Genomic DNA, 24,748 nt, shown 5'->3' on the forward strand with positions numbered 1-24,748 from the left:
TGGGAAAGTGAGTGAAGAGCAAAATCCAAACCACCTGCTAATAACTGACAGCATCTGTCATTACACTGAGAAGCAGTAGCACATGAAGGCAATGCTTGCCAAAGCACTTTAGCTGGGAGCAGTATGGCATAATTCATCAACTTGTTTGTATGAACTACAGAGTATCAATCAAGTACAGAACAAACTTTTGGGAAGCTTCATAGGGATCTGTAGAATACTCACTGTCCTCTGTATTAATGTTTAAAGGTTTGGTGGAGGTTGACCCAAACATTTATCCCTAAATAAGAAACAGAAGCAGCTCTCACTCACAATAAGATGTTAAGGAGCATTTCTGCACCATAACCCTTTGCCTTCTTGTAGGTAGGGCATATGGTAGTCTCTCAAGGTGACATCTTTTGCAGGGAAGTAAATGGTTGTGGACGTAAAAGGTCCTCCTTGGCTTTCAGTAAAGTCTACTTACTGGATAATGAAATCTAGGAGACCTGATCATCCACCAAGCTTAGGTCTACCCTGTAATTATATTTCTTAACTCAGAGAGTAAAGCAAAAAGGTAGATCCTCTTCCCTAGAGAAGGGTGGATGAGCAAGAGGTAATACTCCTGTAAACCAAAGGTGTTTTAAGGTTACTGAAAGGTTTCCGCTTCAAGGTTAGGTTTGTTTTAGTAGAAATTTAAGGCTGATTCACCTCTCTCAGTGGGAAATAAGAGCCCAGTAATTTGGTCAAGCACGGATACAACCCAGAAATATCAGTCATTACTTTCTATAACCTTTATAAAGACAGTAGACAAAAAAAATGTACTCATAAGAGTAGAAACTCTGGAAAACTTCCAGCCTCAAACTGAGGCAAACGGTAAGTCAGGGCAGACCCTGAAACATGATAGTAATCATGAAATCTGACCACAAGAGCACTGATAAAGAGCTCAGAACCTTGTGTTCATTTTGTGATTGTGTAGACATGGTTCAATTTTTCCTTCAACTACAGTAAATGTTCCCTCCTTACTGCCAGAACAATCAGAAGAAGTACATCTCAAGTATCCTCTTTGCACATAGAGAATCAAAGTTAAGGTATGAAATCTAAGGTTTTCTCTTGATTATGAATGGACCGACATGTGTTCTTCCCTAAAAGATAGTAGAAATGTGGTCTCTTGAATCTAAGCTTTAGGATAGGGGTTAAAGATTAATTTTTAATATTTTATTGGGCATAACTTTCTCAATCTATACTTGAGGTCCCAATACACAGAGCATTTGAATGGAATGAAGATTTCATCCAGATAAAAGAAGAAATTGACACTTTTTTTGATGAACTCAGATGTGGAAGATATGCTGTACGTTGCAGTCCAAATTCGAGTTCACAACAAGAAATGCATGCATGAAAAGGGACAAATCACATATAATTACATATTATGCAAACATGTAGACATAGAAGACCACATTCAGTTTAATAAATATTTCTGGAAAGAGTCATCTCCTTAAATGCTACCACAAATTCCAAAAGCAGTATCCTCATACCTTTGCATACGCAGTAGTTTTGATAAACCATTGTTTGAGGTACTTCTGTTCCACTTTTGCTCCTGAACGCCATGAGCAACCATTGTCATCCACCTGTTCATTAGCTAGAACAGTTTGATCTACTGGATCCCAATTGACCAAGGCCTAAAAACATTTCAGGAAAAAAATACTTTAAGCAGCTATTTCAAACACAGATTCTTACTTTTTAGATAACAGAAAAATTATCCAGAAACATGTTTTGGGCTCCTATTTTCTACACTTTGCTAACATTCATTTGCATCAGCAATACAGACTGAAGTGAGCATATTTTGAATGCTGAAAAGAAAAAAGCAGTTTGCAGCATTTGCCTTGTTTGATGGCTAAGTGTTCCAATTTACAGTACTGCAAATTACATAGTTTGATGCTTAAAAGTTATCCAGCACTAATCCAAAAGTGTTGAGAGTAAGCTTGAAGGGGATAGATGACTGAGGATATACAACATGAGAGGAGATTGTCACACAGAAGTATTATACTGAAGTGAAAGACTTGTTATTTTCCACACATTTCTTGTCAGTCGTGTGAATTACTTTTGCAATCATCTTTCTTACCAGTTACCAATCAACATGTATTAAAGGAAATTTAAAGTGAAATAAATGCCAGTGTTTAACTGAGTATTCAGACGTGGTGGGGAGGAAGTAAAAGCAAAACCTCCCCCTCACAGTACTGAATAAGTTAGCTGATCATTTGTGATAAAGGGTGTAAGATCACACACAAAAAAATCCTAAGAGCATTGAAACAGTCTCATTCCAGAAGTATCATTAATGACAGACACTAACTTGAAAAAATGAACAGATAGAAGTGATGGTCTATTAAATTGAGTTTTACCTACTATTTGAGCTAAATCAAAGTTAAGTCAGCTTCAATAAAAAGCAGCAGCACCAGCTCCACAGCACTGGAATACATTACACATTATTTGAAATGTTTATATTCTTTGGTACTGGGAGAACTTACTATTTCAACCTATACACATTCTCTGCTTTTGTATTATTCACGTTTCATCCATCACTGACGACCTTCTGAAATGTCTCAGTTTCCAATCTGATAATGCTTAATTTTAGTTATGCTATGTATTCTTAGAAAAAGTAAATACAACAATCACTTCACAAACATCTTGGTGAGGACGCAAGGCAGATGTACAGACCCGATCTTTCTGAGGAATGCTGTTACTACTTCTGTTATCAGTATAGCTTACACTGATTTACACAGAATTCCTTACGAGAGAATGAATTAAAGTCATTATTTTTTTTTAATAAAAATGAACTCATCTTCAAATCAAGCTTGAATGAATTCAGTATATCACTGGAATTTGAATTCTATACAGTTTGTCTACCTTTCATCTGTTTCCTATCGATAACATTAGAAAGTTTTTACAACAGCCTTCAAAAAGTTTATTAGGAAATTAAAAGTGATCAATATATCCTACTATTATAGACCCGTTTTCTATACTTTCAGAACACAGGCTTTTTTCAGTAATGATGCAACACATTATGAAGTTGGCTTTAAAGTTACTATCTTATCATTTATAGAGATCTGAAAAATACCATACTAAGTTAAAATAGCATCAGAAAGTAACAAAATGTCAGTTGCATGAGGCAATACCAGCATTTGCTTGTATTAAGTTGGCTATGACTATAGTTAAAAAAAAAATACTACTTTTGTTTTGATATTGGGTAAACTTATTATGAAAACTCTAGAAATTAACCGAACTTATTTATGCAAGTGTAATTATTTAGCATGACATCCTCATGACCCATAATAGGAAAATTTATCAAGATAGACAATCCAAAGCATAGAGCAAATGGACATGTAAGAAATGCACAGCTGAATGGTCTTGCCCATGAACTTTTAGGGTTGCATTTTGCTCCTTCCATCTCTCAGAGCCTCCTGACTAATCTTCAAAACCCGGATATTAAATTAAATCCTTAGATCCTACTTGTTCTTCACAGAGGCAACTTTGTGAAAACAGCCTCAAACAATAGCTCCAGGAAGTAATTAAATGTCACCAATACGAAGAGAGCAGTGTGAAAGTGCATATCTCACACAAGTTATTTAGTTCTGCTTTCTATACCAGTGAAGGTCATAAGGCTTTTAAGGTAGGATATGTCATCTAACCTTAGATGTCATAACCCCAGACAGCATAAGTATCTATCTCCAGGTTTGGTGTCTCTGGTAGTAGACCGCAGATACCTAATCAAAATAATCAATACAGTCTAGACAGCAATTCATCTCAAATAAATGAGACGCACTTGGCCAAGTCAATAATCTCTACAGTATATTGATCAGATCTGCACTGATCTGTAGGAAGTGAGAGTATTTTGCTGTGGTGAATTAAGACACACTGTCTCCAGAAGCTGCAGTATCCAGACAGGCATTGTTAACTCTCACTAAGTCCAGCTCCCAGACACACTGAACCTGTTTCCCAACCAGAGAAATTACTCACCAGGCACACTCCTGGAGTGCTAACTACACTAACACTTGACATGTATCATTCTTATCTCCATAGTAAGGCTATGAATTATCTCCTCATGCCTAGAAGAAACTGTAAAACAGGAGGCTTCAAGCTGTGTGAAAGTACTGCCTAATGTATATTGCAAGTACGTTGAAGACACAGGATAGATGTATGCTTTAAGGATACATGACAGCTTGAAGAGACCAAGGGTTATGGGCTATATCTCTGCCATCTGTTTTCTGCCAAAAAGCAACCGGTTTATATTCAGAGATTACACTCCCTACAGGTTGACAGATGCTGATTTAAGTCCTCAACGCACATCCAATCACTGGTACTCATACACCACCAAAATCCCACAATAGCAGGAGTCTGCAGGGAAAACTGCTTTTGTGTATCTCCTAACGAAGCTGCAAGCCCTGAGCTTTTCAGATTCACCTTGAAAAATACATATCTATAGATAAAAATAAGTTTGTTATCAACAAGCTAGGGCTTACATTTTTTTTATTACAAGGAAAATACAGAACAAAAAAACCTAAACGAACCACCACAACCAAGCTCTGCATGCTAGGATATACCAAACATTTCATCTTCTTGCTGGCTGTCATTGAGGATCTCTGAATAAATCTTGTTGACAGAAATAGGCTCAAGAATACCTCGTCTTTCCAAACGCAACATTTCATCATCAACCTCCATCTCTGGGCTCGCAGCATAACTGGATTACATCCTTAATTTTAGCCTGTAGGATTTTCTGGTTCCCATACAACAGAACCGAAACTTTAAAATGAAAACTAATAAATTAGCTTTAAGTTAGGAACATTTACTACATTGTTATGTATATAATACATTTAGGAACATTTATTACATCGTAGCTTTGTTTAGATGCAGCTCAGGAGTTCAGGTATTCTGGAACTGAGTTTCTTTGGCTAAGTAGATAATTCTTTGGAATGCTAATTTAGCACCTTTGTTTCACCTCCTGCTTAAAGGTTAACTGAACTCTTCTCTTCTGAGCTACTCTCATATGTCATTTATAAAATACAGCAAAGTCCAAAATTTATGAATGTACTTCTAGCTGAAAAACAGCTGTGACAGTCTCACAGCATCTAATATTTCTGTAATATTTCACAGGTCACAAACAGGGTTGAGGAATTAGATGGTTAGACACAATGTCTTCTTATGCTATCCAATTCTATCAGTTCTGAGACAGCATCACAGTACTATAATACAGTCAAATAACCTCGCTGCTGAAGAGACTCTTCACAAACACATTATCTTTTACGTCTTCAGGAGAGGGAAGTTAAGACCTAGAAGATTCTGTACTGAAGCCAGAAAATAACTAATTGTAGCTATGTTCTGATCCTGCATTTCAGAGTAAACTACACATAACCATTTCTGGTTTGATATGCTGTAATACCCATTCATGTTCATTACACACAATTCACTATATTTTGCAGTGATTTAAAACCAGAGCACCATAAATATCTAATCACTTAATGAATGCAAATGGATGATCCAGAAATGCATCCAGAAATACTGATCTAATAAGTGACTAGAGACAGTGCACTACAAAATATCATAAGCCAAAGTCTGTACGTACCTCTTTTTGATACACCATCCCAGACTCAAAAAGCTTAAGAAAGAGGTACTGCGTCCATTTGTAGTACTCTGGTAAACAAGTGGTTATTTCCTGTAGAAATGAAATAAAAATACCTGAAGCTATTGTTAGCATCTTCTTACAGCACTTTAATTTAAGCAATTAACTCAGGAACGTATAGTATATGCCAAACAGAAAACAAAATGCATTTTTGGGTAACGTTTATTACGAGTGATATTCACCTGTACACAAAACCAGAGAACATGGGCCTTGGGCTGCTTTGACATTGCACAGTAAAGTTTACTTGTTGACACGAAACGAAAGAACACTAATATCAGTGCTGATAGATAGGAGAGTACTAGAATGGAACTGACCACAGCTGTCTGAAGAGGGAAATTAGAAAAGAAAAAAAAGCAGAGCTATTCAAGAAGTCATCTCAGGCATGATGGCTTTTTCTTCTGTTTAGTAATGAAAAGCAGGAAGAGCCACTGTTGGCTGTTCAAAGACAGCTCAGAGCTGGCCATGGAAAGAGCAGAGCAGTCTGCGACTGAACCGATGCCTGTAGAGGACAGAACAGCACTGAGGAAGAGAGGGTGCTGATAGGAGATAATGCTGGGCTGGCAGGCAGGGATCAGGAGGTGAGACTCCAAACTTGAAGACGGAAGAGTTGTGAAGGGTATCTCACAAGAAGTCACAAGTGTAAGGGAGAAATAAAGACAGATAAAAATAAATGACAGCATAAAAAGAGAGGAGTGGGCGTTGATGAAACAGCATGTAAAAATACCATAGACAGGACTTTTTCTTTTTTAATTTGCCAGCATTCCTGAAGGTTGTTGTGAATATTAATAACCAAAATAAAATCTACTTACCAACAGCCTAAAAAGCAACAAAATGCATTTCAAACAAGCACAAGTACGCAAAGCTCACTAAAACATGATGTGATTACTGACTCAGGGCTGTCTACATGAGTGCAGAGCTTTACAGGTGCAATGGATACACATATGCTTTCACCCACGTATTTTAAAGTTTGGCCCAAGTGAAAATGACCACGTAACTCAGGACTGAAGTTCTAATTACCTCCTAAATATGCAGCAATAAACAAAACACATTTTTCCTGTCAACACCTTTTCTGTTTAATTTGCGCCTGTGTAAAGAAGAAATATTTTGACAAATCCTGACTCAGTGGCACTTACTGAAGTTGAAGATAACTCCTATACTGAACCTCAAAGCAACAAGAATACACCTTGATGTCAGACTTACAGGGTTTCCAGTACGCCAGCTAAGTGCAAACTGAATACATTTATCAGCAAATTTATCAACAAGTAGTACAGTGTCTTTCACCTAGGCCTCCCCATCATCTGAGCATCCCAAAGTCCCTGTGACAGATGACATCAGCAATAGCCTCTGCAGCTCAAATGACATCTGAAACACCCTAGTATAAACATTTCACTATTTCTACAACTTTATATTCCAGTGCTGTAACATTGCTTTGAACGATGAATATGACCTTTGAGTAGATACGTCTCAAAAGCGAGTTGAAGAGGCTTTCCAGACCAGATAGAGACATTTAGTGGCAAGTTTTCAGCACAGCATGTGAAGGCTTAGCCATGAAAAGCAGCTGTTTGATTAAACCCTGCTCTCTGCACTTAAAAGGAAGAAATCTGGTTTATCTCTATTCAACTACACATTATCCATTAGATCATATGTACACGTACACACATACACATGCATGTATATGCACATACATTTTGCTTCTGCAAATTTAGTTCTGTCAGTGTGATGTTGCTCAGGCAAGGGAGTTTCGTCTCTTAATATCAGAGATTTAAAAGAACAGAGACCATTCCTTGCAATATAACGTAAGGTTATGTGAGCAACAGGTAAACAGAGAAGAAAATCAGAGTGAGATGTCAAATATATATGGTAAGATGAACTGAACTTTGTCCTTTTGGTCCTGGCTGGCAGACGTGCATTCACTGAAACAAAAAAGAGATGGCATTTTTCAGGCTGAACAGGGTGAGCTATGTAGAATCACAAGTCTGTGCCCTCTCACAAGTTGTAAACTGACCCACTTTTTAGAAAGAAATGCAGCAGAAATATAGCACCGAAGTTAATTTGCAGTCTGGTCACTGCAAAATATCCAAAGGTCCAAACAGATCACTGAAGCTCACTTATTTAACTCTGTAACTATGAAGATTTGAAGCAACAGATGTTGGTTCAGAAAGAGAAATGGTGTCCCTGCCAAGCAAAATGAGCAAGCATTTTGTGACTGCTGCTGCTGACAAGCCAGCAACCTCTTTACAACCTAGAAATGACTTATTTTTCTTCTCCTACAGTTCATCACATCAAGATGTACAGTAAAAAAAATAGTTTTTCCATGTATTCCTGATTTTGATTAAAAAAAATGTCTGATAAAAAGCTTCCAGTTGGCCACCATCATCCTTAAATTCAAATGACTGGTGAAGTTTCTATTTAAGCTTCACAGACATGACAAACATTTGCATTGCATTAACAGAATTGACCTAACTGAGAAATGCAGAGAAGGGTGTGTATAAAGGCTCTGCAAAGCAGCATGACGGGATCCATCCAGCCTTTTCAAAAGATGTCTGTGAGGTTGAGCAGTAGCAAAACACACATTTATAATCCTGTATCATAAAGCAGATCAGTGAATATACATAAAAAGGATATCAGCACATTTATTCCAAAGATGAAATATACACTAAAACCCAGAACCCTTCTTACAAATGTGAAATATATTGCTCTGCTGTCAATTGCATGTGCTCTTCTTCAGTGATCTGTGGAAGATTTAGTGGCAACCCATCACCACAGTACCTGAGAAGGTACCACAAAACCACAAAGCCACAAAGAGGAGTGATGGCATCTCCTCCTTCCTTCCCATGCATTTTCTCTTTTCCTACTGTCAGGTTGCTAGCTAAAATAAGAATCTGCTGCTGTCACCAAACCTGGTCTTTACCACTGTTTACTGTTACTCCTCCTTCCTCCAACATAAATGAGGCAATTAAAACAAACCACCTTTAAAAGCGGTCTGCTTCTAAGAACAGCAGATATTGCCAAGGTATAGCGAGAAGGACCCTTGTGCCCACACCAACAACTGCCTTGCTTAATCCCTTTCCCTCAGCACAGCAATGTCCCAAACAGTGCGAGGAAGGGGTTAGTGTTACAAGCTGGTACCAACATGCAGATACAAAGGTATACTTCTTTTTGCAAATAAATTCTCAGCTACAGATTAACTGGCACTCTTACTCTACTGTGACAGCAGTGAAACTCCATCAGCACCTGGTTCACACTAAGGTGAAAGAATCAATCACCATGAAAAACCTGATACAAACCTGCAGCTGTCAAACAATGGTAAAGCCAGCAGGAGAGAACCTTCAGTAAACAAAAACAAGTTCTGCATGACAAATTTTTGCCACTAATAAAACTGTTCAAATGCCCTGTCTTAAAATTCATTATTTGTTCTAAATCTGCCACATTCTTACAACCATCTACTTGGTAGCTAAAGAAAAAGGTTGTATCTTCAAGCAACTTCCACAGCTATTGTGTTTTTAATATAAGTCATATTTACAGACTGCATAGAAGTGTTTATTCACTGTGAGATCCACCTGTCTGGGGGATAACACAAACCCAGAGATAATTAATTTCCTCATTTATTACTAATCATTTTGTTTCTAGCACTTAGGCTATACTGAAGACAGCCATGTTACACTTGACTAAAAAGAATGGGGAGAAGAACTGAAATGGATTTTTCCAAGATCTATCGGGAAAAATTAAACACCTTTAATCCCCCATTTTTCTATTTTGGTATTAAAGGGCATACATCACCTAACTGCAAGGATAACGATTTAATTTTGGGAGGTTCAGAGTTGACTGAATGACATTCCTTAATTCATTTGAACATTTCCATTTCACAGGCCCTCAGTTTCGTGCGTTATTAGCCACAAACATTGTGCACTACTTACATTTTAAAGCACAAAAACAGTAGCCTTATAACAATAGTGCCTTTTGCTATTCAATTACAAGTAGGGTGACTGATTATCATAGAGAGGTGGAGAAGAAGAAAATCTAACAGTTAAATCCCTGCCTCCTGTTACAGTTTTATGTGTGCCCGGGCAGAATGACAACTTCAAAACAAAACAGAAATGTTTGAACAATGAGAATCTACCAAAGATTTCTTCTTTTACAATGCACAGTGCAGAAGGGCAGCCTTAATCATACTGAGAAATGCTGGCAGTACAAGCTACCTTGTGAAAGGAAGTTATATAAAACAGTGGTAAACTGGTGAATGAGCAGTAACGTGCATTCAGCCTGATGGCACTGCTGAGCAAAAGAAAGGGAAAGTCATACACCCTGCGCCCCTTGGTGCTGATGATAGGAATCTCCAACAACTGCACTTAATAGTTCTTCTGAAAATAATCTTTAGAAGAACTGAGAGGCAGTTTGCAGAGCTGTCTGGGATGGTATTCTGGAGAAGTCTGGTCACTGGGAAAGACAAAATTGTTGTTAACTTAAAAACAAAACGAAAATGGTTTTTATTTTCCAAGTGCTTTAATGTCTCTCAAAGAGATTTTCTCCATCCTTAAACTGCATCTTTTTAACTCTGGATCTGCAGGTTCACAATAGAAACATTCTCTCTCTTACTTAGCTTTTATTTTTAAATCCTTCTCCAGAATAACACTGTTTTCAATAAAAATTACTATTTGACACACTTAAAACACCTACATTTCAGGGAAATCATGTCAGAGCAACGTTAGTATTCAAGCCTCCTCTAAAGCAAAGTACTGACAGAGCTTTTTTAATGCATTTAATTACATTGTAGTTTGCTTACATTTTCTGCTCAGCAGAAAAACTTCCAAGTGCCTTTGTAACCTGGCTTTCTGAAATAATCTCACTAGCTTTTGTGCCAGTGTGTCTTTGTTGAGCTTTGCTGGGTAAGTAATTTCACCGACCGCAACGGCACACAAACCAAAATGAGAAAGTATATTTTAAGAGAGAACAGTGAAAAGAAACAGATGGATAACAGGAAACTCCTATTATCCAGCAGCGCTGGGATTTGCTCACAGTCATTTTACCAAGCGAGAAAATTAAAACTAGGCTTCATACTCCTAGACAGAACTTTCGTGAACACCAGACATGACTCTGTAAGCAGTCAGCTTCCCCAGCACAGCTCCACACACTGAATATTCCAAATGCACTTTTTATTCCTTTCCTCATCTTTTTCCCCCCTAACATTCGTAAAATGCACTTAAGTTTCTCCCACATTATCTCAGCTGACCATACAGGATTCTTTGGCAGCTATTACAAAACTCTGGTGCTTTACAAAGGCAATTCACCCCACACTTAAATAGGGACCTACGGTAGGAGAATGCGTTTCCCCTAGCAGGTACTTGCTAGGTACTGTGCTTTAACAGAAATGAAGGAGCACACTGGAAAAAGACCAATGGAATTTGATTAAAAACCAGCTCCTGTTTTGTACAACAGTCTCAATTAACTAGACTAAGTTATATAAATGGTGTTTTTTCTCATTTTTCATAGGAGTCACTAACACCGCTGGGTTTGTTTGCAATGTCACAGTATTTTGCAAGCCACTGATTTACTGCCATACAAGTATAGAACAATAATAAGAAAATATTCCTTATCTCAAGGAGCTCACTTTTAAGGTAAGTACCTGCACAGCACGATGCACTGCTGTGCAAAGATGCTTGGGTTAGCCCAGCAGCAGTACAGCTGAGACAGTAAGATGTTCTGCTCAGTCTAATTAGCCTTGCAGAGAAGCAGGCTTTAACAGCCTGGACAATGCAGTGCTGTAACTTAAGCCATTCCTTCCCAAAGACATTCTTTTACCTAGCTCAAACATCTGTGCATTTAATATAATAGTATACTATAATACAATGTACAACAGATATATTTCAGGTACCATACATTTTTTTGCATTGATTAAACATCTGTTTCTACTGGTAACCATCCAGGTCACTCTCACTGCAGTTAATAAGGCAAGTTTCTAGGTAAAATAAAAGTTAAATAATTAAGGAGTAAAAGTGCAGACATTTCATTGTGTTTCAAAGAACATGTTTTAAGTTTGAGTTGTTTTTGAAAGATGAGTTTTTAAAACACAGACTACGTGCCTCTGGAGCAGCCTGAATTATTTTAATTATACAACTGTTAAAAATGAACTTAGTTGTACAGTATTAATGCCCATTCCAAATATATCCAGAGGCTTCTGAAAGCTCATTAACTGTAACACAGTTTGCTAGGAAAGCAGAGGTCGAGTCTCAAAGAACAGGCACGAAGATGACAAATGAGCTTTCCTTGTACATTTATACTTCCTGACATGGTTTTCATTACTATCAGTTCTCCATCTCTCCTTCAGAACATAAGGGTTACACAAAGGTCTGTATACAGCAGTGAACTTCCCTGATCTTCTTGAGAGGCACTCAACGACATTCAGCTCCTGTGTGTTCCATATGCACATACCGATAGGCACACGACTTCACCGTTTTGTGCTATTGCTGTCCTACACATAAAGAAAACCTCTGAGATAAGAACACCTTAAAATTTAAGAAAATAATTGTCAAGAACGTGTGAAGTGAACCTTCCACAAAAAAGAATTCTTTTCAGAGCAACTTTTGTAACCAAGAAAACTATAATCTTAATGAAAAGGCTCTTACTGAAAATCTTGCCATATATAAGATAAGACAAAGTATTATTTTATTTCAATGTAGAAACATACAAAAGAAAAAACAACTTCACCTTCTCAATTAACAACAACAGATGGCAGGTCTCATACTGACAGAAAATTAATCCTTTCCCTTTTCAGAGCTACAAAACTGTAATAAAGATTCAAGATTAGCATCTCCATCAGGCTATTCAGAATCATATTAAGGTGATAAGTAACGATTATTGCTAAGAATATAAAGTTAGTGACTGCGGCTGATTCACCAGTTAATGCAATAACCCTACTATGATTGCTTCAAAAATTAATTTCTTTCATTTTTATCTTGAAAGTGAGATTAGCTGTGTCTGGTTGTGTTGGGACGGGTTTTAAGGTGAACATCTGACTCTCAAGCATTAGTGTTTTACACTGAATTTCTTAGTTTCCAATGTGGCCATGGTATGGACAACGGTGATAACACAGGACTGTCCTTCACGTTTAAAAGAACATAAACTCACATTTCAAGTCACTAGCTTTAAGCTGCTGACTATGTTATAAAACACATGCACTGAAAGAAGCACTCCTCCAAAATATATACACACACACACCCCTTAACAGAAAAGTATGCTGCTTCAGAAACATCTGTTTAGACTATTACCGAAACTCCTAACAAAGAAAACTGCTACTCTGAAAGCAGCAAAAAAAGCAGGGAAACATCCAAATGTAAAACATAAAGTAAACATGAAATTGCTTTAAAGAAAAGAAAGATTCTCCTACGGTTTGAGATGAACAGATTATGTCACTATAACGAAAGTAAGAGAAGTTTGATAAGAAGATAGACCATAGAAAGTCTATTTATCACTTCAATCAAATGTAATTTTACAGCTTACAGCAACAACCTAAACTGGTCACTTTCAAGGCTTCTATGTTGTCATGTTTAAAATCTTAAAATTCCAGACCTTTCAGTATTCCATCGTACAGTAAAACAAAGCAGCATACTCTAGTAAAGAAAATCTTACCCTTTCCCAAGTGAATGACAGACCTAGTGCATCAAACTGTTCCCTCATGTGTTGAATATTACTGCAAAAAGAAAAAAAGAAGTATTCACTTATAATTATTCGTATCATGTGACTGCATTTAACATCAGGTGCCTATAAAATTCTAAGAAATCAGAAGTACCAGTTAACATCTACACGCTATTATCTCACTGCCTATCAAGTACAATAAACTGTCAGAATATTCATCTTAAATAATTTTAAAAATCACTACTCTGGTATGTATTCTGGTTCATTTCAATGGCTGTGTATACAACTGTTCTGCACATATTTGGATGCAGTTTTCAGATATACCCAACAATTCCTTTTTGTACAACACATCTTCTGTCTGGTATTGCTGGGAGTGCAGAACTCCACTTAAACCTGAAAAGGTTTCCCAGAAGAGTAATATGAGTACAAGCAAACAAGGAAATCTTACAGAGTCACAATTTCCAATAGGAGAAACTGTACCTTCAGTAATACTGCTTATAGTAAATTCCCACCCAAACTGTACCTACTTAAAAACATCAAATTCCAGGCTATTCTCACAAAGCTTCTGCCTCTACTCTGATTTTTGCTAACAAAGGCTTCTTTATGTTTCATTTAAGCAACTCTGACTTCATCAGTTTTTCCCCCTAACAACAAGAATATAAGGAGTAATAGTCAATTGGAACTCATTTTTAAGTCACATCATCAGAACATGATGATGATCTGAATTTGGTTGTTGATCTGAATCAAGCAAGCTGAGATGTTTATGATGTTCCCCCTTTCAAAGGGGTGTCCACTTCTGTTCCATAGATGACTGAAACACGTCCCCTATTACAGCTCCACATACAGCTGTCATCTCTGCTGCAGGCTTCAGAAACATTTAGGACAGGGGAGAATGGATAAAATGGATGCACTGACTTCAGTGGTCAGAATTTATCCTGCCTGTAAGATGAACCAATTTCCTTCCTTTGTAAAATCACACACACAAAAAAAGGCTATAGAAATTATTTTCTTGCTTGGATGTTATAATCAGTCCCAGTGATGATGTGCTAACTTGTCTCAATTGTTATAATATTGCTAGTTAACTCTCTTTCAAGTACTAAATTTTAAAGGCAAAATTTTACTTCCCATATGAAATCTCTTGCACATGCAACTACTAGCCAAATTGGTTTAAGTGTATGGAACAACAAGAAAAGAGGAAAATTTACAGTACAGAAAGCAGAAGAGCTTTAGCTCAAGCAGTGTCCCGCCACATGTTTCCATATGATCCTGCTCGGATGAGGCAAGCCAAGCTGACAGGGCAGCTTACTATTGCTCAGTCTCTGCCCCACAGGCTCATCATTTTTCTGTTGAGCTCATTCAGCTCAGTTAGCCAGCAGAACAGCTTTCTTCTGGGCCGGTTCAACAAGATGTCCTGAGTGCTAAAGCTAGTACAATAGGTGAGGAGGGAGCACGTGGCAGCGAGGAGAAAATCCTGACCCATTTGCAGTCAGCAAGTACACATGTCAGCCTAGTTCTCTCTGGACTACAGACTTCAATCTTTGTGCCTCATTTGACATGTAAATACAGATCACAGTAATGCTCTTTCTGGTGAAGACTCTGACAAGATAATAGAGTTAAAAATGAGCCATTTGGTTATAATAGATATGTCAATTTAAAAAAAAAATTACAGCTTAGCTACAGCAGGCTTATTAAATGAAGACAGAAATCACCAGCTTACCCACCATACTCTTCAGAAAAATAATGAGCTCCTGTAACAGAAGCAGTGTGTTTGTCCAAAGCAAGACACATTGGTAGCAGATTTTTTGCTGAGAGTCCAGGCAATGTTTCCACATAGCCACAGGTTTCTAATTTCCTTTTTGCTAACTTCACATACAGTATAACTGATGTCTCACAACACACTGTGCACAGTGGCTTTCCAGGCTTGCTCAAAAAACAAAAGCAGTGGTTTGGGTTTTATTTTCTTTTTTTTTTTTGATGACAACAGATTTTTTCATACCAAGCCAACAAGAAGGAAATTTAGAAAACTGAGCATAAACGACACAGAATTTATATACACTGCATTACATGCATTTGCCTTAAGCAAATTCAGTTGCCACCATATTTCAGTAGGAAAAGTAGCAAATGATCTTAACCAAGAACCAGAAGCATGCATGAACTTAAATGAAACAGCATTATCTCAAAGTGAGTTTTGGGCTAGGGTAGAGTTAACTTTCCTCCTAGAAGCTGGTATGGTGCTGTGTTTTGAATTTAGGATGTGAATAATGTTGATAACGTGACATTTTAGTCATTGCTGAGCAGCATTTGCGCCAAGTCAAAGTGCTTCCATCTTCTTGTGCTGCCCTGCCAGTGAGGGGCTGGGAGTGCACAAGGAACTGAGAGGGACACAGCCAGCACAGCTGCCCCAGACAGGCCAAAGGGACATCCCATACTCTGTGGTGTTGTGCTGAATAATAAGACAGGGGGGACTTGGTTGGCAGGGGCTGCCGCTGCTTGGGCTGGTGGTAAGCAACTGCATAGCATGTCACTGCTTCGTTTTATTCTTTTCTTCTTTCTTTTCTATCCCTCCTTACTAAATTGTTTTTGTCTCAACCCAGAAGTTCCTGATCCTTCCAGTTTTTGCTCCAATGAACCTGGGGGCTGGGGGGAGATGTAGGATGAGCAAATAGCTGTGTGGCGCTCGGCTGTGTGCAAGGGGTAAGCCACAACGAGGTCCAAAAAGATACCACAGTTTCAGCAACACACCTAGAGCACAACAAACAACTTCACTTTGAAAACTAGTTTCTGAGTCTCATACAACAAATTCTGAGGTCTAAAGCACAACACTTTCTCAAAACTTCTCAGCAATAATGGCTGCTTACCATTTTTAGAGACTCAGTCTCAAATGAGAAAATTAACTTCTTCCTCACGGTACTGAAAACTGCCAGTAAACCTAACCATGCAGCTCATTCTCAACTGTGTATCCTACACTAAGATTTAACTCACTTTAACAGAATTCTGATTTATTTCTTATTCACCGCTTTAGACATCTGGGAAATGTCACTTTTCAATATTCTAGCTGCTTACAAGTAATTGAGAAGGAAGCCCTGAAAAATCATCTTGACACATCAAGCTTTTGAAATTGAGTCACCTGCACAGTTCTACAAAACAACAGCAAAATTAGCCTTCTTCCTATATTGCATTTCTTCTACACTGTTTTTGCTGTTTTGTTACTTTCTGGGCTCCACAGTACAGACACCTACACTACCAATATTCATTAAAAGATCACCTTTGTGTCCAGCTTGCAGGGTGAAGACCATGCTCAATTGCTGCATTTTCTGCTGGTAAACCAAATGCGTCCCATCCCATTGGATTTAGCACCTGCCAGCAAAAAAATGAAAAACAATCTTATGCAATTTTCTGGGATGACATTAGCAACACACACGAGCCTCAAAATAACCAACTGTGGTTCGCATTTTAGCATTTGCTTTATCTGAATTGAACTTCTTCAAAGCATGCCCACGAGGGCTACGTCTGTTTTAAGTGATGAATATGAAACAAACTTGCTATCAACAATTTGATGTTAGAGGGGGCTCACGGTATTATGCAATAACTCCGAGACTATTTCAATACTGAGTTGGCAGCGACAAAAATCAAGCCTTTGTAATTCCTGTGGTGGTCAAAATTAGCAGTGGATGTTACAGCTAAATAGAATCAAACATTCACCCTACAGAAGGGAAAGAAGAAAGCAAGCAAAGTTATTTGAACCAAGGGTTTTATAACTATATCTGGTGTGCAGACTACTAATTGTTTTTCCTTTTGCTGAAGAGAAAAAAAAACACAATGTGCTCTACGATCACCTTAAGTCTGTCAGATAAAAATGAGATGATGAGGAAAAATATTTTGGTTAAGTTTCACTTAAAAAACATCTGTTGTAAATATAGACTGCAGACTGACAATGTATCTCAGGACCTCAAACAAATAAAGGCTAAAAAACATTTAACAGATACATATAGTGTAATTTTTGTTGAAACATATATCTTGCCTGTTAAGGTGAGAATTATTTAGAAAAACAACTTATCTAGCAAAAAAGTAAGCATTCAAAAAACTCTTTAAGAACTAGGACAAGAATGGTCAATGTTTCATCTACTGTCATTGGACACACTTCATGCTCAGTAAAAGCCAGTCCCATTTATCATACCTACAAATGTGCAGTAAATTCAACCAATACGATCACAGTTATACAGGCTTAGTAATATCCCTTAAATAGATATTTACATAAAAAACTTGTTCTTCAGTAGCACATAAACAAAAAGCAACGAGAAAGCAAGCCCAGCAATACTAATCTTATAAGCTAACTCTATACAGAAAAATCTGTTTATTACTGATGTATGGGATCTCCTTTTGTCTCTGGATTCAACTACTTTTATTTCTTTGTCACATCCTTCTAACACTCTGACTTCAACTGGCTCTTTCATAAAAGATATTTCATACACGTTCGTAAAGGTGCCTTTAGCATCCGCTGAGTGTAAAAGCAAAATAATTTAACAGATGTGACTGCTAAGCATTCTAGTTTTTAACGCTGAGCTTAAACTAAACCTGCTGTGTATGGTTATGCAGACAGTGCAGCAATAAAATAGGTATGAACCTCTGATCAGCCACCTCTCATGCCAGTACAGTGTCTATACAAACCACATTTTCGGTGTAAAAATCTAATAGTGATTAAAATGCTGTAATGTCTTAGAAATGTCCCCCTTTATCAGAGAGATCATTCCTCACGTTACAATGTCAGAAAAATGTCAGACTTGGTTTTGAACTTATCACCTCCTCACATTATAAATATTCAGTGGAGACATCTCATTTGGAGCCTAAGCTACTTGACCTGCCCTGCTGATGCACACCTGCCCACAGCCCTTCCCCCTTCCGTACCCCCACCATAAACAAAGTCATTGGTATAAAAGAGGGGGGAAAAAAAAGGTAAACTTTACAGAAACTACAAATCTCAACAGTTTTGTAAGGACACAGTACAATATTAGTTTGTATAGTTCAGTTGGACTGTTACTAGTGCTGACCAGCTGGCTAAGGACAGAAACAGCCACACAAACCAGGTATTTTTTCCATGTAGTTTACAGACATCCTCTTTTCTAAGCCCCATTTCTTCAGCTGAACAGATGCATCCCCAGAAATGTTTTCTTTTACTGATGCACATTAAGTGAGATTTAAAAAAAAAAAATATGACTCCTGGCAAACGTTTGTCAAATCTGGCTTTGGAATATCTCCTGGGTGCAGACGGATAGCCAAAACCAAGGCACAACAAAGCCATTTCTCATGCTCATGAGCAAAAGGATGAGGAAATGACAGCTTCACTCCTGCCTGCAGACTCCTTGTACGGGCAGACTGATGCTCAGACAGCTAGCATGCAGACATTTTATCCCTGTACTATCAGTGCTAGCAGGAGATCAGCACTAGCAGGAGTTATCTGCTCACACAGATCTTCCCAATTCTATCGTGTATATTAAAAATATCACACGGTGTATTCACTTATCACAGTCAAATACAGTTCAATTTAACAACCAATAGCATTCCTTGAGTTGAAGGGTTGAAGAAATACACTACTTCAAGTTTCGGGAAGAAACCTGAATTTAAAGAGATATTAAAAATATCCTCAAATTAATCTCCAGGATAGATCTATTTATATAGTTGCTATAGAGATGAATGTAACATGCACGGTGGTTTAGAAAATGACTTGAAGTTCATTGTCTCCTTTACTTCTGTACTGTGAATGGATGTGAAAGGTCTGTGAAATGCAATTGTCTAAACAATAGGTCAGCTTCCTCTGGCAGCAAAGCGTGTTACCCATCTACAGCTAAAATGCCACAGCCTTCATACAGCACTTGGCATTACATCTTAAATTGACTTAGCCAACACAAAACAAGGCTGAGATAAACTATATAGCTCCAAACACACACACAAAATCTCAAGAGACACGGAAGAGAAGAAAAAACACACTACTAACCTGTCAAAAGTTGGCACAAAGAATAAAGTGACAGTTCAATTGCCCTGCTTAAAACAAAGTAAAAACAGGAACAAAGCAATCTGGAAGACCAAAGGGTATTCCTTAAAGCTCCCTAGGGCTTGGTCAAAGGTTCTAACTAGGAGAAGACATGGCTGCTCACTCTAACATTATAGATGAACAGAAAGAAAGGAAAAATAGAGTCATCAGCTTTCTTAAATGCTGTCTTGACTGCTTCTGACAGTGGCCTCTAAACCTTATGCAATCACGGGATCAATTCTGCTCACTGGAGGGACTGTTCTTCCAAGCATCACTTCTCCACACAGACAAGATCTTCTTCAAATCACTAGGAAGAAGAAAGACAATGAACCTATCTTGTAGGAGAGAAGCCTGCATAACCTGAAGATGTCTGTACCAGGTAAAAGAAGGCAAATTATAGCCTCACAGCCATTTTAAGATGGCAGAAGCCAGTGCTGTCCCACAGCCAGCTGTGTTTCTGCAGTCACTCCTTTCTTGCATGAATTCTCCCTTTGTGGGCACAGGCACTGGCAGGTCCCCAAAGAGAAGCAGTTACTTACAGTCTGCCTAGTTAAAAGCACCAGGTTAGTTTTTCACACTGATGACATACCCTAAGATCCTCAGGAGCTTGCATGATCAGGCAGGATAGAGTATTTTCTGCCACTCAACACTCTACATTTTGCATAGGACCGTGAAGTGATATGTGGGCACACAGACTTTTCACAAGCAGGTTATTAAAAAGGAAAACAGCTGCATCTTGAAACACCTAAACCCAGAGACTCTGCATTCATATTGGCTTGTAGCAAAGGAGTAAGGATCACTTCACAGTACAGCCAGAAGTCTGCCATTAATGACGGCCGGAGCTTTCAGTTTGACTGTGGGAGTAAGCAGAAGAAGAGACAGTAACTCAATTAATTCACTCTGAGGGCTCAGCTCTTCCTCTCAGAAGATTTCCATCTGCTGTGACAGTCAGCCCATCACACTGACACTAGTGGGTGAGATCAGTAAGCACGACATAATACGCTGACAATGATCTTTTAACACTCAGTTCTATGCCTCCATGAGCATAACTAGGAAAAATTATGCAGAGAGTTGTTCTTAATGTTTGTAAAGAAACAAAGAACCTGTCTGCTTTCCTGAAGTGCTCAGTGTGTCCGAATGCCATGACCAGAGAACTGATGCATCTTCCTTAAATCTAGATTGATGCATTCTAAATTCTAAGAAAGCAAGCACAAGTAGCATCAAAAACGCCTGTAAATAAATATATTTATTTACAAAGAGTATGTGATAAGAGAAGACAAGCAAAAATGAAAATGCCTACTGACTGTGTGCATCAATATAGCAAAGCCTGCACACATACCTCTAGTTATAGCACCCTGACACAACTGACATGAACTAATTCCAAATGCTAATTAAATAGATGATCCATGGCTGCAAGTTCCATCTTCCAGAAACTGCCCTCGGCTTCAGTGGCAACTTTTCATCATTCTCCCTGCACTTGATCTCACAAGTGTGCACATACAAGCAAGGCAGGAAGGATGCAAGGGCAAAGGACAGCAGAGCTGAACCTTCTAATGGCTGCCTAAAATAAGGCTGCACTGAACAGGCTGAAAAACCCATAAAATCAAGACCTTCACCTGAACGCAGCCTAGATTGACTTTTAACTGCACTAGGTAGTAAACACTGCTTACCCAGAGAGTGGTGATTAATAGCTCAGTGTCACTGATCTCTGTTCAGACAAGTGGTGTCCCTCAAGGGTCAGTTCAAGGATTGATGCTCTTTAATAGCTACATCAATGACCTCAACAGAGGAATTGAGAGCACCCTCAGCAAGCGTGAATAGATGACACCAAGCTGTGGGAGGCAGTTGACACACCTGAGGAACAGGATGCCATCCAGAGGGACCAAGACAGGCTGGGGCAGTGGCCCCAAGAGAACCTCATGAGGTTCAACGCATCCAAGTGCAAGATCTTGCACCTGGGTCACAGCAACCCCCACTATCAGTACAAACTGGGGGACGTAAGGATGGAGCACAGCCCTGACAGAAAGGACCTGGGGGTACGGGTGGATGCCAAGCTGGATATGAGACAGCAATATGCCCTCACAGCCCAGAAAGCCAACCATAACACAGTCTATATCCAAAGAAGCACAGCCAGCAGGGCAAAGATGTGATCCTGCCCCTCTGCTCTGGCCTGGTGAAGCCTCACCTGGAGTACTGCATCCAGATGTGGAGTCCTCAATATAGGAGAGACAGGGGAGATGTAGATTGGATATAAGTAAAGATTTTAAAATAAGGGTAGTGAGGCACAGGAACAGGCTGCACAGAGAGCTGGTGGATGCCCCATATCTGGAGACATTGAAGTTCAGGCTGGACCAGCCTCTGAGCAGCCTGATCTTTAAAGGTCCCTTCCAACTCAAATGATTCTCTGATTCTTTGATGACAATAGCCAAAAACCACCACCACCAGAGAGAAAAACAAAGAGATAAGGAACACCTGGAAATAGATCAAAATAATGAATGTGAATAGCATGCACAGTCTAGCAAGAAGCATTTCAGTGATTCTTTGCAGTAACAATGTGGCACACTAGCATTTTGATAAGGCACTTTGAAATTAAAAAATAATCAACCCACACAGATTTTAATCAAAACACAGTAACTCCACTTACATAATGCTCTCATTTATTTCTCATTCCCAGAAGATACAAAGTACAAAAACTTATTCCATGTCCACACTCTATCTCTACCATTTAGAAAACAAAGGTGTCTCTCTCCTCTGTAATCTCTCACATTCTTGTCTAACTTAATTGCATTTAAGCTAGCATCTCATTTTCTCCCTCTTTCTTTCAAAATGGGATAGAGTGAGCTAATTAACACCTTTGGTATTTGTTAAACTTAAATAAGACTCAATTCACAAAGGATATCTGTTATATTTTCCACCTGATTTATACCACAGAAAATAATTTCACCAATGGCCACACCAACTTTACACACACACACAAAGTGGAGTAGAATATCAGCTAATGTTGACCGGAAAATGGCAATGTATTGCAATAGCATATCCTACTGATGAATTCATTATGAAGTTTTAATTAAACTTGCCTCTCTGTTCACTTCTGCAATTTCAAGAGTATTAAGATTCAGTGCTGGAAAGGAAAACTAATGAAAATACATCCAATTAAAAAAAATGTTCTGGATAAAAAGAAAGCGTTCCTTAGGTCATCTGGGGATATTGTGAAAATATCACTGAAAGTATTCCAATCTCATCTATCAGGAGCAGTCTGAGTATAAATGACAAAATCCAATCACAAAGTACCAGAATTTCACCATTCTCATTTCTGTGCAACTCATACGAGAGCCTCACGGTGGTATCAATTTCAATTCAGAATTTTATTAAAAAGATATCACAGGAACTATTGAGCTGAATCACTCTGCTTACTGATTGCTAAGAGAATTATCTGCAATCTTCTGAGAGGCAAAAATTATCCACTTTGGAATTTATCAAAGACATGATAATGATAGCATGATAAAGTAATGGTAAATACTTTTTCCCTGAGCAGTGGCTGACTGGAAATATCTGCCATGGTGAAAATCACCATGACTATCTATAATTCGTACTTGGCACTCCCAGCAAATGAATAGGAACTCTTACTTCTTACAAAGCCCTTGCATTCGACTTCACAGCACACACGTATGCTCACAGTGAAAAGAAAACTGTATTTTAGCTCCATATTTGTTTATTAACATATGTGAAATTGTAAATCAAAATACGTAAGTTATCTTCAGGAAAGAGTGTGGCTCACTGCTTTCATGTTAAGTAACCTTCACTGTTCACAGCTCCTGTTCACGTCTCCTAACAGATGTACTTTTAGTATTTAGCCAGCATCCTAATACAAATACACACAAAAGGAGTTTGCTTCCCACACACTGCCCACGGGCATTTGAGGAGTGCTGGACCAACAGACAGGGCTTCATTGGTCAGATCTTCCAGTAAAACAAACAGGACTTCAGTGCCCATTGGGGCAACCCAATGTGCTGACCCCAAAGGTACAGCGCTGCTGACTACCTCAGTGTACTGCAACAGGCACGTTCCTGTAGCTCCTACAGCAAACACTGCAAAGCTCATCACTCATCAGGACATTGAAGAAGTGATTGCCCATTGTGATGTTACATTTGCATGAAGTCCCACCCCTGCACACCACTTAATAAATCACCAGCATTCATGCATCACAGATAAGGCTGCTGCTCATTAGGTGATCTGTTTGCTTGCCCATTTTCAGTGTTGTTTGTCACTAATATCATTTATGGCTTTATGCTGAAGTAATATTAATCTCAAAAATGAAGGAAAAAAGTGCAAAAAAAAATGTATTTTCCCACTTCATGAGTTGGTAAAGTACAGCTTTCTGGCAGCTTGGAGTGGGAATCACCTCTATTTTAATTGAAACAAAAACAGATTCTATCCTGCCAGGAAAAAGAAATACTAATGTTCCATTTTTGAATAAGTGAATACAGCACTAAATGATTGAACCTCTCCCAGCTAAGATATCAAACTACCACCATTACAAAGAAATTCCACGATCACATTCCAAAGAATCTTTCCAATTTACTAAAGGAACTCTAATCCAGTTGCAAAGGCATTCAAATTTACCCTTAGGTATTCTATCAGATAAGCCAATTCTTTTCCTGTTCAGATTTAATCAGTATGAAAGAAGTTTACTGTTCTCTCATGAAGGCATTCTCTAAAAAACAGAACAAAAAACCCAACAACCCATCTTATTCAACAGACATTACTGTCTTACTCAGCCATACAAAGCAATGTAGAAGTGACCTTCCCTCCCTGCTACCTTCCCTTGCTGTTTGCTGGACAACAAATAAGTCACTTTAGTCTGAAGTTTTCCTTGGGCTCTGTGAGCCTGAATGTTTCCACCTATGTTTTTCATAGTAACTGCTCATCACTCTGCACTGTATAACAAACATTTGCTATGTAAGAATCAGCAATCACTGAACTTTCAAATATGCAATACTAACACTGATTTTCCAGCAATAAAAAATCAATACAATTACTTTAAAAATATATTAATGTGTATCATTCTGAAGTTTTCTTTTTGGGTACAGGGGAATTTCAGTCATTCCCTGACCACAGGGAAAGCTATTTTTATTGGGCATATCACATTTTGTACCTGAAAAAGACAACTACGTCACAGCCTATAACCATCGCAATGGAAATCTTTCACAGTTTGGGTAATGTGAAAGCAACCAGAGAAAACACCTAAAGGCTGATAAATCAACAGTGCAAAGAAAGTAAGTTACGAAGACTAAATTTAACTGATGGAGAAATTAGCATGACTAATATATTAAAAAAAAATCCAAGTTTTTAGGCTAAGTAGAAGTCTGAGCAAGTTAATGTGCACCACTAGCACAATAGCTCTTAGTTCAACATACTCAGAACTCACCTGAGAGACCTTA

The 24,748-nt window shown here is 38.3% G+C and overlaps 1 protein-coding gene across 3 annotated transcripts in view; it reads right to left on the reverse strand.

The window, feature by feature from the left end:
• Positions 1-24,748, reverse strand: part of LARS2 (leucyl-tRNA synthetase 2, mitochondrial) — an 87,101-nt gene that overhangs the window by 56,834 nt on the left and 5,519 nt on the right. For all 3 annotated transcript variants that reach the window (XR_003073639.3, XM_025147499.3, XM_040696589.2), the window contains exons 4-7: positions 16,545-16,636; positions 13,274-13,334; positions 5,591-5,680; positions 1,509-1,652 (exon numbers count right to left, since the gene is read on the reverse strand). Coding sequence is in view for 2 of the 3 variants with exons in the window: in XM_025147499.3 (XP_025003267.2) it covers positions 1,509-1,652; positions 5,591-5,680; positions 13,274-13,334; positions 16,545-16,636 (387 nt within the window). In the remaining variant the exon portion in view is untranslated. The remainder of the gene's footprint in view (positions 1-1,508; positions 1,653-5,590; positions 5,681-13,273; positions 13,335-16,544; positions 16,637-24,748) is intronic.

Source organism: Gallus gallus, chromosome 2 (assembly GCF_016699485.2).
Source record: "Gallus gallus isolate bGalGal1 chromosome 2, bGalGal1.mat.broiler.GRCg7b, whole genome shotgun sequence".
NCBI classification, from domain to species: domain Eukaryota; kingdom Metazoa; phylum Chordata; class Aves; order Galliformes; family Phasianidae; genus Gallus; species Gallus gallus.